This window comes from Carcharodon carcharias, chromosome 18 (genome assembly GCF_017639515.1).
Source record: "Carcharodon carcharias isolate sCarCar2 chromosome 18, sCarCar2.pri, whole genome shotgun sequence".
Lineage (NCBI taxonomy): Eukaryota > Metazoa > Chordata > Chondrichthyes > Lamniformes > Lamnidae > Carcharodon > Carcharodon carcharias.
This window is the reverse complement of record NC_054484.1, coordinates 68,875,016-68,894,242: the sequence shown is the minus strand read 5'-3', so window position 1 is coordinate 68,894,242 and position 19,227 is coordinate 68,875,016. Positions and strand designations below refer to the sequence as shown.

The following is a 19,227-nucleotide window of genomic DNA, read 5'->3' as shown; positions in this document are numbered from 1 at the left end:
CAATAGTGGGGAAAAGGGGAAGGATGCATGAGACCAGAATCAGAGGAATGGAGACTTTTGGAAGTTGGGGAGGGGTAGTATGGGTGTTGGAAGAGATTAAAAGAACAGGGAACAGTGGTGCCATGTAGATGAGAGTTTTTGATTTGAAGCTTTGGAGGCACCAGGGGCTAATATAGGTAAATGAGAATAGGTGAGTGAGACTTGGTGTGGGATAGTTTTTGATGAGCTGATGTTTATGGAGAAATTGGGAAGAGCAAATGTCTATTAAGGTGCCAACCAGTATTTTTGCATTTCACTCCCGATGATGGCATATTCAGTGAGATGAACTCAGTAGTAGCTTTCTGCGGTGGATGTTTCTATTGTGGGGGAAAAAAGGCCTACTGATGTCAATTTCTGAATACAATAGTATTGCATTTATTTCTGTACAACTGTACTGTTAAATCTTCGTGATAGTGTCAAAAATTGTTTTGCATTATAAATTATAATTCTGTGACCGGCAAATCTAACATGTAAGGAACATTAAAGGGTATCAAATGGAACTTTAACTGATTTATCTAAATTCCTCATCAAAGAACTGACTGGAGGTTTATGCACTTGTATCTAATTCGTATAAATACTTAAAATTTAGACTCACTTCTGAACTAAATTATATTACTCTGTCCAAAGTCTTATTAACAGTTAGAGAAACCAAACCAACCTGCTAAGGAATGAAGTACACGATTGTGTGAAATAGGTTACCTCTTCTTGTTAAAGTCAGTCTTTTACATACGAATCTGTGAACTAGTTCTACTTTCTTAACACACCTTAGAGAGCACAATCCCATTATGAGATTAAGTTTTAAGGATTACTTAGAACTAGGGTATATATTACTAATCAAGAGCCTTAACCAACATTGGCACAAGTGTGCATCATAATATCTCAACATTAGCTGGGCTGTAACAAAAGCAGAAAATGCTGGAAAAACTCAGTAGGTCTGACAGCATCTGTGGAGAGAAAAAAGCAAAGTTAACGTTTCAAATCCGTATGACCCTTCTTTAGAGCTGGAGAAGTGGTAATGTGATGAAATTTATACTGTTTAAGGGGGGTAGGGCGGTGGAGCTGGAGAGAAGGCCAGTGATAGGTGGGGACAAAAGAGGGATTGACAAAGATGTCATGAACTAAAAGACAAAGGGATTGTTAATGGCAGTGGTTAGTGCTAAAAAAAGGTGCTATTAAATATCCTCCTTGAACATAGGCCTGAACAATCACCATCCACCACTGCTCTCCTCCGCCTGGCTGAACTTGTCTTTCACTGAATGATTTCTCCCTAAACTTGTCTCACTTCCTCCAAATAAAAGGTGTGGCTATGGGTACTCGCATGGGTCCCAGTTATACCTGTCTCTTCATGGGCTATGTGGAACATCCCGGTACTAGTTCTGCTTAGGCCCCCTCCCACAACTCTTTCTTCGGTACATGGATGACTGTTTCAGTGCTGCTTCATGCTTTCGTCTGGACCTGGAAAAATTTATCAATTTGGCTTCCAATTTCCACCCCTCTATCACCTTCACATGGTCCATCTCCGACACTTCCCTTCCCTTCCTTGACCTCTCTGTCTCAATCTCTGGTGATAGACTGTCCACCAATATCCATTACAAGCCTACCGACTCCCACAGCTACCTCGACTACAGCTCCTCACACCCTGCTTCCTGTAAGGACTCCATCCCATTCTCTCAGTTCCTTCACTTCCATCACATCTATTCCAATGATGCCACTTTCCAAAATGGCGCTTCTGGCATGTCTTCCTCTTTTCTTAACTGAGGTACCCCACCGCTGTGGTTGACAGGGCCCTCAGCCGTGTCCGATCCATCTCCCGCACCTCTGCCCTCACACCTTCCCCTCCCGGAACCATGAAAGGGCCCCCTCTGTCCTCATTTTTCACCCTGCTAGCTTCTGCATTTAAAGGATCATCCTCTGCCATTTCCACCAACTCCAGCATGATGCCACCGCCAAACACATCTTCCCCTCATCCCCCCTGTCAACAATCCATAGGGACCGTTCCCTCCTGGTCCACTCCTCATCATCCCCAACAGCTCATCCCCAACAGCTTATCCCCTTCCTGCAGCACCTTCCCATGCAGTTGCAGAAAGTACAACACCTGCCCCTTTGCCTCCTCCCTCCTCACTGTCGAAGGGCCCAAACATTCCTTTCAGGTGAAACAGCGCTTCACTTGTACCTCCTTCAATTTGGTCTACTGCATCCGCTGCTCCCAATGTGGCCTCCTCTACATTGGGGAGACCAAATGCATACTGGGTGACTGCTTTGCTGAACACCTTCAGTCTGCCCACAAGCATGACTCAGACCTTCCGATTGCTTACCATTTCAACACACCATCCTGCTCTCATGCCCACATGTTTGTCCTTGGCCTGCTGCAATGTTCCAGTGAAGCCCAACGCAAACAGGAGAAACAGCATTTCATCTCCGATAAGGCACCTTACAGTTTTCTGGACTTAACATTGAGTTCAACAACTTCAGACCATGAACTCTCTCCTTCATCCTCACCCCTTTTTATCCCGTTTCTTCTACATTGTTTTATTTTTCACCCACTTGTTTTATTTTTATTAATTTATCCGTAGCTTTATCCCCTTCTTTATCCCATTTTCTATTTTTTTTTTCTCTCTCCACAGATGCTGTCAGACCTGCTGAGTTTTACCAGCATTTTCTGTTTTTGTTTCAGATTTCCAGCATCCGCAGTGTTTTGCTTTTATATTAGCTGGGCTGTGCTTTATGTAGCACAACAACTATCCTTGTATCCCAGATAACTGTAAGACTAGTAAAGGTCCTTTACATTTTCAGATTTCTTGTAAAGCTGACAGTTTAACAAAGATACTGTTAGTTGATAACACAGCTATGTAACCTTACCCTTCTGGTGATCACTCAACATATAAATTAGGAGCAGGAATGGCCACTTGGCCCTTTGAGCCTGCTCCACCATTCAATAAGATCATGGCTGATCTGACTGTAACCTCAACTTCACATTCCTGCCTACCACTGATAACCTTTCACCCCCTTGTTTATCAAGAATCTATTTACTTCTGCCTTAAAGAGATTCAAGGATTCTGCCTCAATCACCTTTTGAGGAAGAAAATTTCAAAGTCTCTCAACCCTCTGAGAAAAAAAGTTTTTCCTCATCTCTGTCCTAGATGGGCAACCCCTTATTTTGAAACAGTGTCACCAAGTTCTAGATTCTCCCACAAGAGAAAACATCCTTTCCACCTCCACCCTGTCATGTCCCCTCAGGATCTTATATGTTTCAATCAAGTCACCTTTTACTCTTCTAAACTCCAGTGGATACAAGCCTAGCCTGTCCAACCTTTCCTCATAAGACGACCTGCCCATTCCAGATATTAATCTAGCAGACATTCTCTGAACTGCTTCCAGTGCATTTACATATTTCCTTTAATAAGGAGACCTATACTGTACAAGGTACTCCAGATGTGTTCCCATTGATACCCTGTATAACTGAAGCATAACCTCCCTACTCTTGTATTCAATTCCCCTTGCAATAAACGATAACATTCTATTAGTTTTCCTAATTACTTGCTGCATCTGCAAATTAACCTTTTGTGATTCATGAACTCGGACACCCAGATCCCTCTGCATCTCAGATCTCTGCAATGTCTCACCTTTTAGATAATATGTCTTTTTTTTGTTTCTCCTGCCAAAATGGACAGCTTCACATTTTCATGCATGTACTCCATTTACCAGATCTGTGCCCACTCACCTAACCTATCTATTCTTTTGTAGCATCCTTATGTCCTCTTCACAACTTACTTTCCCATCTATCTTTGTGTCATCAGCAAATTTAGCATCCATACCATTGGTTCTTCCATCCAAATCATTTATATAGATTATAAAGAGTTGAGGCCCCAGCACTGATCCCTGTGGCACACTGCTCATCATATCCCACCATCAGAAAATGAGCTTTTTATGCCTACTCTCTGTTTCCTGTTAGCTAGCTAATCTTCTATCCATGTCAATATGTTACCCACCACACCATGAGCTTTTATTTTCCACAATAACCTTTGATGAGGCACCTCATCAAATGCCTTCTGAAAATCTAAGTACAGTACATCCAACAGTTCCCCTTTATTCATGACACCTGTTACTTCTTCAAAGAACTCCAAAAATTGGTTAAATATGATTTCCCTTTCACAAAACCATATTGACTCTGCCTGATTGCCTTGAATTTTTCCATGTGCCCTGTTGTAACATCTTTAATAATAGGTTTTAACATTTTCCCTATGACAGATGTTAAGCTAATTGGTCTATACTTTCCTGCTTTCTGTCTCCTTCCCTTTTTGACTAAAGGAATTACATTGGTTATTTTCAAATCTAATGGAACCCTCACCAAATCTAGTGAATTTTGGAAAATTGAAACCAACACATCAACTACCTCACTAGCCACTTATTTTAAGACCCTAGGGTGAAATCCATCAGGACTTAGGCACTTGTCAACCCTCAGTTCCAGCAATTTGCTAAGAACCACTTTCCTGGTGATTATAATTTTCTTGAATTCTTCCCTCCCTTCCAATTCCTGATTTACAGCTATTTCTGGGATGTTACTTGTACCCTCTATATTGAAAACTGATGCAAATACTTATTCAATTAATCTGCCATCTCTTAAGTTTCCAATATTAACTCCCTAGACTCACTTTCTGTAGGACCAATGCTCACTTTGTTAACACTTTTATTTTTGAAATATCTAGCGGATCCTTCCCTTGGAATTTTTCTTTCTCATTGGAATGTATCCTGTGTATTCTGAAATATCCCCTTGAATGTCTGCCACTGCATCTCTATTGACCTATCCCTTAACATAAATTGCCAGTTCACGTTCGTTAGCTTTCCTTCCATGCCCTTGTAATTGCCCTTACTTAAATTTAAAATACTAGTCTTAGACCCAGTCTTCTCTCCCTCACACTGAATGTAAAATTCAACCATATTTTGATCACTGCTGCCTAGGGGCACCTTCACTTTGAGGTCATTAATTAACCTTCTCTCATTGCACAATACCAGGACTAGTATAGCCTGCTCCCTGGTTGGTTCCAGAATGTGCTGATCCTAACATTTACCCTGAAAACCTTCTATAAATTTATCATCTACGCTACCTTTGCCCATCTGATTTTTCTAGTCTCCATGTGGATTAAAATCCCTCAAAATAATTGCTGTACCTTTCTGACAAGCTCCCACTATGTCTTCTTTGATACCCTGTCCTACCTTGTGATTACTGTCAGGGGGCCTGTCCACCACTCCCTCAAGCAGCTTCTTGCCTTTATCATTCCCCATCTCTAACCAAACCGCTTCTAAAGCCTGGTTTCCTGAACTTAGATCATCCCTCTCTATTGTGCTAATGTCATCTTTAATTAACAGAGCCATCCCTCAGACTTTTCCTAACTTCCTATCCTTCCTAAAAGTCACATACCCTTCGATATTCAGGTCTCAATTTATGCCATCCTGGAACCATGTCTCTGTAATGACTATTAGTGCAAGTAGAGATAAATAAGTATGATCTATCAGTTTATCTGCTTTTTTTCGAATGCTGTGTATATTCTAGTACAGAGTCTTAAGTTTTGTCCTTTCATTATTTTGTAACCTCTAGCCTTGTCAGTTGGTTTACCTTTAGACGTACTCTCTGTATCTTCCTGTCATGGTATGTTTATCATTCCCCACATTAAAACCTTGCTCTCTTGCCTTGTCTCTACTCTTTGATAGACCACATTTTCCCATATTTGATCCCTTGCCCCCACTATTTAATTTAAAACTCTTTCTACTCCCCTAGTTATGCGCTTTGCAAGAACACTTGCATCAGCATGGTTCAGGTGTAGGCCTTCACAATGGTACAGTCCCCACTTTCCCCAGTACTGGTGCCAGTGCCCCATAAACCAGAACCCACTTCTCCCACACCAGCCTTTGAGTTATGCATTCATCTGTCTAATCTTATTTGCCCTGTGCCAATTTGCACGTGGCTCAGGTAATAACCCAGATTAGGGAGCTGAATATGTGGCTCAAAGACTGGTGTGGGAGAAGTGGGTTCCAGTTCATGGGGCACTGGCACCAGCACTGGGGAAAACAGGAGTTGTACCATTGGGATGGTCTACACCCAGACCGTGCTGGGACTAATGTTCTTGAGAGCCGCATAACTAGGGAAGTAGAGAGGGTTTTAAACTAAATAGTAGGGGCAAGGGATAAAATTGGGGAAGATGTGTTAAATCAAAGAACAGAGACAAGACAAAAGAGAAAGGTGTTATTACAGGAAATGAAAAACAGACCGTGACAGGAAGGAATAGAGAGTACAAATCTAACAGTAAATCAACAAGTGAAACTAGAGGTTGTAAAAAGAATAAAAGGATAAAACTAAGAGCTCTGTATCTGAATGCACTTAGCATTTGAAACAAAACAGATGAACTGATGACGAGTATAGAAATAAATAATTACAATTTTATTAGCCATTACAGAGACATGGCTATAGAAGAACTTGGATTGGGACCTGAATATCGAAGGATACAATATATTTAGAAAGGACAGGAAGTGAAGAAAAGGTGGAGGGGTGGCTCTGTTAGTTAGTGTTAGTATTAGCACAACAGCGAGGGATGACCTAAGTTCAGGAAACCAGAATGTGGAAACAGTTTGGGTAGAGGTGCGAAATGGTAAAGGCAAGAAGTCACTTGTGGGAATTGCATACAGGCCCCCTAATAGTAACCACATGGTAGGGTTGAGCATAAAGGAAGAAATAATTGGAGCCTGTCAAAAATGCATGGCGATAATCATGGGAGGTTTTAATTTACATATAGACTGGAAAAGTCAGGAAGGCAAAGATAGCCTAGATGCGGAGTACATTGAATGGTTTTCAGGATAGTTTCTTAGAACAGCATGTTCTGGAGCCAACCAGAGAGCAGGCTATACTAGACCTGCTATTGTGCAGTGAGATGAGAGTAATTAATGATCCCATACTGAAGGCATCCCTAGGTAGCAGCGACCCATAATATGATCGAATTTTACATTCAACTTGAGGGAGAGACGAGTGGCTCTGAAACTAAATTTTTAAACTTAAATAAGGGTAATTATGAGGGCATGAAAGCTGAACTGGCTGAAGTGAATTGGCAAATTAGGTTAAGGGATAGGTCAATAGAGATGCAGTGGCTAATATTTAAGGGGATATTTCAGAATGCACAGAATAGATACATTCCAATGAGTATGAAAAAGTCCAATGGATGGAGACACCATCCGTGGTTAACTAGAAAGGTTAAAGACAGTATCAGACTTAAAGAAAAAGCATATAATTGTGCAAAGATAGATGGAAGGCCAGAAGATTTGACTGAATATAAAGAATGACTAGAAGATTAATAAGGAGGGAAAATTAGAGAATGGCAGAAAGCTAGCCAGAAATATAAAAACAGATAGTAAGAGTTTTTATAAATATTTAACAAAGAAAAGAGTTAACTAAGTGAGTGTTGGCCCTATAGAAAGTGAGTCTGGAGAATTGATAATGGAAAACAAGGAGATGGCAGATGAATTGAACAGGTATTTTGCATTAGTTTTCACTATAGAGGATACAAGTAACATTCCAGAAGCAGCTGTAAATCAGGAAATAGAAGTGGGGAAGGAAGTCAAGAAAATTAAGATCACCAGAGGAGTGCCACTGAGTAAATTGTCAGAGCTGTGGGCTGACAAGAGCCCATGTCCTGATGGACTTCATCCTAGGGCCTTAAAAGAAGTGTCTAGTGAGATAGTTGATGCATTGGTTTTAATTTTCCAAAACTCCTTAAATCCTGGGAAGACCCAGTAGATTGGAAGATAGCAAATGCAATACCATTATTCAAAAAGGGAGGGAGACGGAAAGCGGGAGACTACAGGCCAGTTCGCTTAACAGCTGTTGTAGGAAAAATGTTAGAAGGTATTATTAAAGAAGTTATAGCAGGGCACTTGGATAAGCTCAAGGTCATCAGGCAGAGTCGACATGGTTTGTGAAAGGGAAATCGTGTTTAACCAACTTATTGAAGTTCTTTGAGGACGGAACATGTGCTGATAAAGGGAACAGGTGGATGTACTTAGATTTCCAGAAGACATTTGATAAAGTGCCATGTCAAAGATTATTGCGGAAAATAAAAGCTCATGGTATGGGGGTAACATATTGGCATGGATTGGCTGGCTAACAGGAAGCGGAAAGTCAGCATAAATGGGTCTTTTTCAAGTTGGCAAGATGTAATGAGTGGCGTGTCACAGAGATCAGTGCTGGGACCTCAACTTATTACAATATTTATAAAGGACTTGGATGAAGGGATTGATGGGGTGGTTGCCAAATTTGTTGATGACATAAAGATAGGTAGAAAAGTAAGTTGTGAGGAGGACATGAGGCTACAAACAGATATAGATAGATTAAGTGGGGGAGCAAAGATCTGGCAGATGGAGTATAATGTGGGAAAATGTGAAATTGGCCATTTTGGTAGGAAGAACAAAAGAGAAGCATATTATCTAAATGGTGAGAGATTGTAGAACTTTGAGGTGCAGAGGGATCTGGGTGTCCTAGTGCATGAAATGCAAAAGGTTCGTATCCAGGTACAGCAAATAAATAGGAAAGCTAATAGAATGTTATCATTTATTGTAAAGGGAATTGAAATCAAAAGGGGGAGGTTATGCTTCAGTTGGACAGAGCACTAGTGAGACCACTTCTGGAGTACTGTGCACAGTATTGGTCACCTTATTGAAGGAAGGATGCAAATGCATTGGAAGCAGTTCAGAGAAAGTTTACCAGACTAATACCTGGAATGGATGGATTATCATATGAGGAAAGGTTGGACAGACTAGCCTTGTATCCACTGGAGTTTAGAAGAGTAAGAGGCCACATGATTGAAACATACAAGATCCTGAGGGGTCTTGACAGGGCGGATGTGGAGAGGATGTTTCCTCTTGTGGGAGAATCTAGAACTAGGGATCACTGTTTAAAAATAAGGGATCGCCCATTTAAAACAGAGATGAGGCAAAATTTGTTCATTCGGGATCGTGAATCTTTGGAATTCTGAAAAGGTGATGGAAGCAGAGTCTTTGAATATTTTTAAGATGGGTGATGGGTTATCGGGAATAGGTGGAATGCAGATTTCAGGTTACTATCAGATCAGCCATGATCTTATTAAACGGCAGAACAGGCTTGAAGGGCTGAATGGCCTGCTTCTTGTTCGTATGTTCATATTTTAAGTTCTGCTTCTTAATTTGGTACCTCACTCCTCATACTAACTATGCAGATCCTCTTTCCTTTTCCTGCCTATGTCCTTGGTACCTACATGGACCACGGCATCTGGATCCTCCCCCTCACACTGCAAGTTCCTCTCCAGCCCCAACCTGGGTGTCGGACAGGAACACAGTTTTCTGCACACTCACCCTTTGCTACAGAGAACAGTGTCAATCCCCCTTGCTATACTGTCCCCTACTACCATTACGTTTCTGTTTGCACTCCCTTGAACAGCTTCCTGTACCATGGTGCAATCGCCAGCCTGCTCATCCACCTTGCAGACCTCGCTTTTATCTACACAGGTTGTGAGCATCTCATGCCGGTTTGACAATTGCAAAGTCTGAGGCTCCTCCACTACTGTCTGCTTGGTTCCTTTACCTGCCTCACTGTCACATTCTCCTGTCCCTCACAGCGGACCAAAGCAGATGACCCTATTCTAAGAGGCGTGACTGTCTTAAAGTGTCCAGGTATTTCTCCCCCTCTATTGTGTTGCGCATCGTCTGTAGTTCAGCTTTCAGATCAATAATCCTGATCCAGAATTCCTATAGCTGCTTACACTTTCTGCAGACTTGTTTGTCATGGATTGCCTAGCCGTCCAAAAGCGCCCACGTTCCACAGCTGCAACATAACATCTGCCCTGCTATTGTTACTTATGTTATTTTGTTAAATTAATTTAATTACTCTCTTAATTAACTTAGAATAATTCCTATGTTTATCACACCTCTTCCCCCTGTGCACTGAATCCCCATGTGAACCTAATTCGCTACTCACTCTGCCTACCTCGGGCATTGGGCAAGATTTTCCGCACCCACCCGCTGCCCCGATCCTCTGGTCCCGCCGCAAGTCAATGGACATTTGGTTGGGGTGCCACCTTGCCCACTGCAGGTCCTGCCCATGACGGGGCCGGAAAATCCTGGCAACAGTCTCCTGTCTCCTCATATGCCCGTTACTGACCCTGTGGTTGAGTTTCTTCTGGAACACTTGGATTCACCTCTAGAACATCTTGTTTTAGTCATATAGTATCTTTCCCTCTTTGCTCGTTAAACCTCTTGTTGCTGGTATACTCAACTTTGTTTGATTGCTATTTTACTGTTTTGTCATAGTCATTTTCTATCTATTTTCACAGATTTGAACTGCTACCTCTGTATGGGATTATTTACTCTCCTTTATGCATACAGAATATATAAAACTGTAATTGGTTTTATTGAATATGCAGCAATATTTGATTTGGTTGATTATTATGATTAGCTAATAACTCCATTATGATATTCAATTTCCAGAATTGTAGAAGGTAAAACAAATGGACCTTGGCCTTTTTTGTCTGGCAATTCCTATGTAAATATACCAGCATTAAATAAGACCATTTTAGCAATTTAAAATGAGCCTAATATATGTTAATTTTGAATAAAACCTTGTGGATTATAAGTAAAGCCCCAGCAAAACACACCCAGTTTAACTAACTATAAATTAAAGCTGTGTTTATTAAAATGTATGCATTCGTTATTGAAATGAATTGAATCATGTTTTAATGTGCAGTAGCCAGGTGAGATGAAACATATTGGAACACCAGAGTGCTATGCCATGGAATGGTAGAAGAAGCTCACATCTATGTTGAATTGATATATGTGAAATTCCCTGTCTCAATCATACTATAATTATAAGAGGTGTTTGCCCACTAGGGAAGAGAGAGTTGGAAGAAGGCAGAATGCAGGCTATTGTCATTTACTTCCAGTTCCTGGTTTCAGAGCTGGGCAAGCCACAAACAACTGATTGCAGATGTCATAAAATGTATGGGGGCCAAAAAAGAAGAAAGAGAGAATGCCTTTCAGAAAAAAGTGTTGCCCTCAACAATAGTAAAATTTCAGTGACTAGAGTATCTTTTTTCAGGTTATTACTGTCAACACCTACTATATTAGAAGTTAATTAGTGGTTTCATATCTTATTGCAACTGTGCTTAGCTATAAAGCTATTATACTTTATAGTTTTCAAAATATATGTTATATTTAATCATCCCTTATTGTTTTAAAGTCATAGCTACTTGGGTAAAGAGTATTCATGACTGTTTCTTTTATTCATAAAGATCATCAGAAGAATGAAGATGCAAGGAGTTTAAGAGAAAATGAAGACTCAAAAAGCATAGGAGAAAATGAAGGCGTAGAAAGTTTAAGAGAAAATGAAGATGTAGAAAGCTTAGGCAAAAATGAAGATGTAGAAAGCTTAGGCAAAAATGAAGATGTAGAAAGCTTAGGTGAAAATGAAGATGTAGAAAGCTTAGGTGAAAATGAAGATGTAGAAAGCTTAGGTGAAAATGAAGATGTAGAAAGCTTAGGTGAAAATGAAGATGTAGAAAGCTTAGGCGAAAATGAAAGTGTAGAAAGCTTAGGCGAAAATGAAAGTGTAGAAAGCTTAGGCGAAAATGAAAGTGTAGAAAGCTTAGGCGAAAACGAAAGTGTAGAAAGCTTAGGCGAAAACGAAAGTGTAGAAAGCTTAGGCGAAAACGAAGACACAAAATGTTCAGGAGAAAACAAAGATGCAAAATGTTCAGGAGAAAACGAAGACTCAAACGTTTCTGGAGAAAATGAAGACACAGAAGGTTCAGGAAAAAACGCAGGCACAAAAGTTTTAGGAAAAAACGAAGACACAAAAGGTTCAGGAGAAAATGAAGACACAAAAGTTTTAGGAAAAAACAAAGACGCAAAAGGTTCAGGAGAAAATGAAGACACAAGTCCAGAACAAACTAAAAAAATCATAAAAGAGAAAAAATTAAATGGCTTATTCAATATAACTAAAAATGTAAGTACATTTGATCCACTCCTTTCTCTTTCTATCAAGTTTCAGTTTTGCAGCTTATTGCTAGACAGTAGTCACTTTGTGATTATTGAAAAAATACACGTGGATGGAAATACAACTGACAGGGGTCAGCTTATTTTTCAACTACAACATATCAACAGGAAACATTTAAATTTCTCTAATATCATAAGAACCAATAACGAACATTGTATACAAGATAGTCACTGTTTGAAAGTACTAGAATGGGCTGACAAATGGAAAAAGTATGCGATGAGAGTTATTCCTATATAGATGTGCAAACTATGCACAAAAGATTTTGAGTAAGATACAAATTAAACTGGTTTTTAAATTCATAGATTACAGAACACCACTGAAGCTGTTACCTTTGTTCTCAGTAGAAGATCGCTGAGAGATTGTGGGCAAAGAGCCCAAGGTCATGGTGAACTTTGAGTTTTTCTGCTAAAGAGAATTAACCTAATAACTTTTAGGATCAGCATGAGATTACTTTAACTTAGTTTATCATACAAAAATAAGTGTTTTTGAATTGTTTTCAGTGGTAACTTCAACAAATATTAGTAACACCAATACCTGTAGAGTAGCTTGTGAACAGAGACTGGATCTCAGTGGAATGTCTATTTTTGTTTACCCCAAAGCTTATGAGTGAGCAACAGGCTTTGATATTAACCATGATGTTATCATCCTTCCTTCATTTCATTACCGCAGCATTTGAAAATACTATAATTAAAAAAATAAAAAGTTTTGATTATTTTCCATGGCTCAGCTTTGAATCACAAAGTTCCGAGTTCAGGTTCTAGTCCAGAGCTTGAGCACAAAAATCAAAGAACTCACTCCAGTACACTACCGAGGGAGCATTGCACTGTCAGAGGAGCTGTCTTTTGGATGAGACGTTAAACTGAGACCCCACCTACCTGCTGAGGTGGATGTAAAAGATTCCATGACATTATTTCAAAGAAGTGCAGAGAAGATATTTCACTATCCTGGACAATATTTATCCCTCAATTAACATTCCAAAAAACAGATTAGCTGGCCATTATCACATTACTATTTGTGTAAGTTTGCTGTTTGCAAATTGGCTGCTGTGTTTCCTACATCGCAACAGTGACTACAGTTCAAAAAAAAACTTTTTTTTAATTCACTTATGGGATGTGGGCTCCACTGGCTGGGCCAGCTTTTATTGCCCATCCCTAATTGCCCTTGAGAAGATGGTGGTGAGCTGCCTTCTTGAACCGCTGCAGTCCATGTGGTGTAGTTACACCCACAGTGCTATTATGAAAGGAGTTCCATGATTTTGACCCAGCGACAATGAAGGAACAGCGATATATTTCAAGTTAGAATGGTGAGTGACTTGGAGGGGAACTTCCAGGTGTTCCCATCTATCTGCTACCCCTGTCCTTCTAGATGATAGTGGTTGTGGGTTTGGAAGGTGCTGTCTAAGGACCCTTGGTGAATTCCTGCAGTGCATCTTGTAGATGGTATACATTGCTGCTACTGTGCGTTGGTGTTGGAGGGAATGAATGTTTGTGGATGTGGTGCCAGTCAAGTGGGTTGCTTGGTCCTGGACAGTGTCAAGCTTCTTGAGTGTTGTGGGAGCTGCACTCGTCCAGGAAAGTGGGGAGTATTCTATCACACTCCTGACTTGTGCCTTGTAGGTGGTGGACAGGCTTTGGGGAGTCAGGAGGTGAGTTACCCGTCACAAGGTTCCTAGCCTCTGACCTGCTCTTGTAGCCACAGTATTTATGTGGCTAGTCCAGTTCAGTTTCTGTTCAATGGTAACCCCCAGGATGTTGATAGTGGGGGATTCAGTGATGATAATGCCATTGAACGTCAAGGGGTGATGATTAGGTTTCCTCTCGTTGGAGATGATCATTGCCTAGCACTTGTGTGGCACGAATGTTACTTGCCACTTGTCAGCCCAAGCTTGGATATTGCCCAGGTCTTGCTGCATTTGGTCATGGACTGCTTCAGTATCTGAGGAGTCACAAATGGTGCTGAACGTTGTGCAATCATCAGCGAACATCCCCACTTCTGACTTTCAGATGGAAGGAAGGTCATTGATGAAGCAGCTGAAGATGGTTGGGCTGAGGACACTACCCTGAGGAACTCCTGCAGTGATATCCTGGAGCTGAGATGACTGACCTCCAACAACCACAACCACCTTTCTTTGTGCTAGGTATGACTCCAACCAGCATAGAGTTTCCCCCTGATTCCCTTTGACTCCAGTTTTGCTAGGGCTCCTTGATGCCACACTCTGTCAAATGCGGCCTTGATGTCATAGGCAATCACTTTCACCTCATCTCACGAGTTCAGCTCTTTTGTCTATGTTTGAACCAAGACTGCAATGAGATCAGGAACTGAGTGGCCCTGGCAGAACCCAAACCTGGCATCGATGAGCAGGTTGTTGTTAAGCAAGTGCCATTTGATTGCCCAGTTGATGACTCCTTCCATTACTTTACTGACGATCGAGACTAGACTATGGGGCAGTAATTGGCTGGATTGGAGTTGTCCTGCTTTTTATTAGGACATACCTGGGCAATTTTCGATATAGCCGGGTAGATGCCAGTGTTGTAGCTGTACTGGAACAGCTTGGCTAGGGGCGCAGCAAGTTCTGAAGCACAAGTCTTCAGTACTATTAAAAACAAAAAAAACTGCGGATGCTGGAAATCCAAAAAAAAAACAGAATTACCTGGAAAAACTCAGCAGGTCTGGCAGCATTGGTGGAGAAGAAAAGAGTTGACGTTTCGAGTCCTCATGACCCTTCAACAGAACTTGAGTGAGTCCAAGAAAGGGGTGAAATATAAACTGGTTTAAGGTATGTGGGGGTGGGGGTTTGGGTGGGGGGAGAGAGAGAGAAGTGGAGGGGGTTGGTGTGGTTGTAGGGACAAACAAGCAGTAATAGAAGCAGATCATCAAAAGATGTCACAAACAACAGAACAAAAGAACACATAGGTGTTAAAGTTGGTGATATTATCTAAACGAATGTGCTAATTAAGAATAGATGGTAGGGCACTCAAGGTATAGCTCTAGTGGGGGTGGGGGGAGCATAAAAGATTTAAAAATATTTAAAAATAATGGAAATAGGTGGGAAAAGAAAAATCTATATAATTTATTGGAAAAAACAAAAGGAAGGGGGAAACAGAAAGGGGGTGGGGATGGAGGGGGGAGGTCAAGACCTAAAGTTGTTGAATTCAATATTCAGTCCGGAAGGCTGTAAAGTGCCTAGTCGGAAGATGAGGTGTTGTTCCTCCAGTTTGCGTTGGGCTTCACTGGAACAATGCAGCAAGCCAAGGACAGACATGTGGGCAAGAGAGCAGGGTGGAGTGCTCTCTTGCCCACATGTCTGTCCTTGGCTTGCTGCATTGTTCCAGTGAAGCCCAACGCAAACTGGAGGAACAACACCTCATCTTCCGACTAGGCACTTTACAGCCTTGCGGACTGAATATTGAATTCAACAACTTTAGGTCTTGACCTCCCCCCTCCATCCCACCCCCTTTCTGTTTCCCCCTTCCTTTTGTTTTTTCCAATAAATTATATAGATTTTTCTTTTCCCACCTATTTCCATTATTTTTAAATATTTTTAAATCTTTTATGCTCCCCCCACCCCCACTAGAGAAATACCTTGAGTGCCCTACCATCCATTCTTAATTAGCACATTCGTTTAGATAATATCACCAACTTTAACACCTATGTGTTCTTTTGTTCTGTTGTTTGTGACATCTTTTGATGATCTGCTGGTATTACTGCTTGTTTGTCCCTACAACCACACCAACCCCCTCCACTTCTCTCTCTCTCCCCCCACCCAAACACCCCCCCCCCCGCCCCCCCACACACACACACACACACACACCTTAAACCAGCTTATATTTCACCCCTTTTTTGGACTCAAGTTCTGTTGAAGGGTCATGAGGACTCAAAACGTCAACTCTTTTCTTCTCCACCGATGCTGCCAGACCTGCTGAGTTTTTCCAGGTAATTCTGTTTTTGTCTTCAGTACTATTGTTGGAAGATTGTCAGGCCCCATAACCTTTGCAGTATCCACTGCCTTCAGCCGTTTCTTGATATCACATGGAGTAATCAAATTGGCTAAAGACAGGCACCTGTGATGCTGGGGACCTCGGGGAGGCCGAGATAGATCATCCACTCAGTACTTCCAGCTGAAGATTATAGCAAATGCTTCAGCCTTATCTTTTGCACTGATGTGCAGGACTCCCCCCATCATTGAGGATAGGGATATTTGTGGAGCCTCCTCCTCCAGTGAGTTGTTTAAATGTCCATCACCATTCACGACTGGATGTGGCAGGACTGCAGAGCTTTGATCTCATCCATTGTTTGTGGGATTGCTTAGCTCTGTCTATCACTTGTTGCCCTGTGTTATAGCTTCACCAGGTTGACACCTTATTTTTAGGTATGCCTCGTGCTGCTCCTGGCATGCCCTCCTGCTTTCTTCATTGTACAAGTGTTGATCCCCTGGTTTGACGGTTATAGTAGAGTGGGGGATGTGCCGGGCCATGAAGTTACAGATGGTGTTCGAGTACATTTCTGTTGCTGCTGATGGCCCACAGTGCCTCATGGATGCCCAATCCTGAGTTGCTAGATCTGTTCGAAATCTATTCCATTTAGCACGCTGGTAGTGCCACACAACATGATGGAGGGTGGGTCTTTTTCTCCCCAGTGACTGTGTGGTGGTCAGTCTTACCGGTACTATCATGGGCAAATGCATCTGTGGTGAGGATGAAGGTAAAGTATGTTTTTCCTTCTTGTCTCTTGTGTGATTCCCTCACCACAGACCCAGTCTAGCAGCTATGTCCTTTAGAGTCCAGGCAGCTCGGTCAGTAGTGGTGCTACCGAGCCACTCTTTGTGATGGACATTGAAGTCCCTCACCCGAGCACATTCTGTGCCCTTGCCACCCTTAATGCTTCCTCCAAGTGATGTTTAACACTGATTCGTCAGCTGAGGGAGGGCGGTATATGGTAATCAGCAGGATGCCATGAAATATTGAAGACTCCCAGGGAACTCTCTCCCAGCTATATGCCACTATGCTGCCACCTCTGCTGGGTCTGTCCTTCTGGTGGAACAGGACGTACACAGGGATGGTGATGGTGGTGTCTGCGACATTATCTGTAAGGTATGATTCTGTGAGGATGACTATGGTCAGGCTGTTGCTTGACTAGTCTGTGAAACAGCTCTCCCCATTTTGGCACTAGCCCCCAGGTGTTAGTAAGGAGGACTTTGCAGGGTCAACAAGGCGGAATTTGCCATTTTAATTTCCGGTGCCTAGGTTGATGCCGGGTGGTCCGTCTGCTTTCTTTCCTTTCTTGAGACGTAGCAGTTTGTAGGCCATTTTAGAGGGCATTTAAGAGTCAACCACATTCCTGTGGGTCTGGAGTCACATATAGACCAGACGTCCTTCTCTAAAGGACATTAGTGAACTAGCCGGGTTTTTACAACAATCGACAATGATATCATAGAATTTTTATTGAATTCAAATTCCACCATCTGCTGTGGTGGGATTTGAACCTGGGTCCCCAGAGCATTACTCTGGGCGGGGGGGGGGGGGGGGGTTCCTCTGGATTACTAATCCAGCAACAATACCACTACGCCATCGCCTCCCCTTATTGGCTGTAAAGCACTTTGTGATATCCGGTAGTCACGAAAAGCACTGTATAAATGCAAGTCATCGTCTTTTACTTTTTTTCTTAATTTTCTTTTCTTACTCCTCCACTTCTAAATGTAGCAACCCTTCCTCGTGTATGGTTCTATGGGCAACAGCAACCCTCCATGGTTCCTTCACCAGTGGTTAATCTTCACATGTGAATGTTAGCTGTTAAAGTTGGATTTGGTCTAGTCCTGATGCAATGCCAACATAAACCATGAGCAGGACTCATGGACAGGTATCTTGGCAGGTTTTCCCCTGTATAGCTTAGGAACGCTGAATCAATTTGTAGATCCCTGAGCTGATACCTGCTATTTCAATTCCAATGGAGGACAGCTGAAATATTGGTCAGTTTTATGATTCGGGACCTTGCATATCTTAGTGCCACATTAGAGTCCTTTCACATACAGAGCCACTGGGTAACTTAATACTTTTTCTCAAACCTATAAATAGATTTTTATTTGACATTATGAAGGCCCTTGCTTATTCTCAATGCATTGATAGTGCCAAGGATGGAACTGTAAGAATAGGGTTGTGGCTGAGTTTGAACATATGGGCTTTGAGTGTTCGTATTGAGGCAGCGAGTGATGTCAGTTTTACTACTTAGACTGTTCTTGAATCACTAAAATATATATAAACTTACAAAATCTAAATATTTACTGTATAATATGTGTTGGATCCGGTGCCCTTTGGTTTGTTTGGGATAAAGGACCCGGGTTGCACGCTTGATTTGGGGTGACCGAGTTGGTACAGAGACAGAGAACATCAGGAAATTGTTGTTAGAATAAACACATGCTGTTTTTTTTACAAACTAAACTCAGCAGCTACACTTGTGTGCTCACAACTCATAATTCTGTCTTGAATCTTCAGTGTCTAACTCAAGACTCTCCCACAGAGCCCATGCTATTGGTTATAGAAATCATGTGATCTTATATTACAACTTGTCTTAAGGATATATTACATATCAGATTACTACATCCTTCCCCCTTTACTGAAAAATATTATTTTCCAATTTTTAAAATATATCAAGTTATTTATTTACACAAATCAATTATTTATAAAGTCGGTGTCTGAGCGTTTCCTTATGCGTGTAGAACATCTCAGCGCTGCAGCTTCTGAAGTTTGATTTGGAACCTCAACTGGAGTTGTCCGAGCATCTGGTTCTTCATTAGGTACCTGTAAATCTGTTTCTTCAATTCTTTCAGGTACAGTCAGCCCTTCAAACATATTTGTACTCAGTTGAGTTCTTTCAACAGGGGATGTTAATTCAGTCTCAGACACTTGTAGAATCGTTTCAGGATATTTGGTTTCTCCTCTTCTTATGTAATCCAATGTCTCCTAATTACTCGATCTTGGACTTTCACGTGGTAGGAAAGAGGTCTGTTTACTGCACTTATCTCACTGAACAACCATGCTGGTTCTTCTCTAAAATTTTTCACAGGTACTTTCTCTCCTACATTAAATGTTCTGTCCTAACTGTAACAATCATGTCCCATTTTCTGA

At 41.5% G+C, this 19,227-nt stretch overlaps 1 protein-coding gene across 1 annotated transcript in view; it reads left to right on the top strand.

Moving 5' to 3' along the window:
* rpgra (retinitis pigmentosa GTPase regulator a) overlaps positions 1-19,227 on the top strand; it is a 132,056-nt gene that overhangs the window by 101,245 nt on the left and 11,584 nt on the right. The window contains exon 16 of the mRNA XM_041211145.1: positions 11,343-12,055. Within this exon, the coding sequence (XP_041067079.1) occupies positions 11,343-12,055 (713 nt within the window). The remainder of the gene's footprint in view (positions 1-11,342; positions 12,056-19,227) is intronic.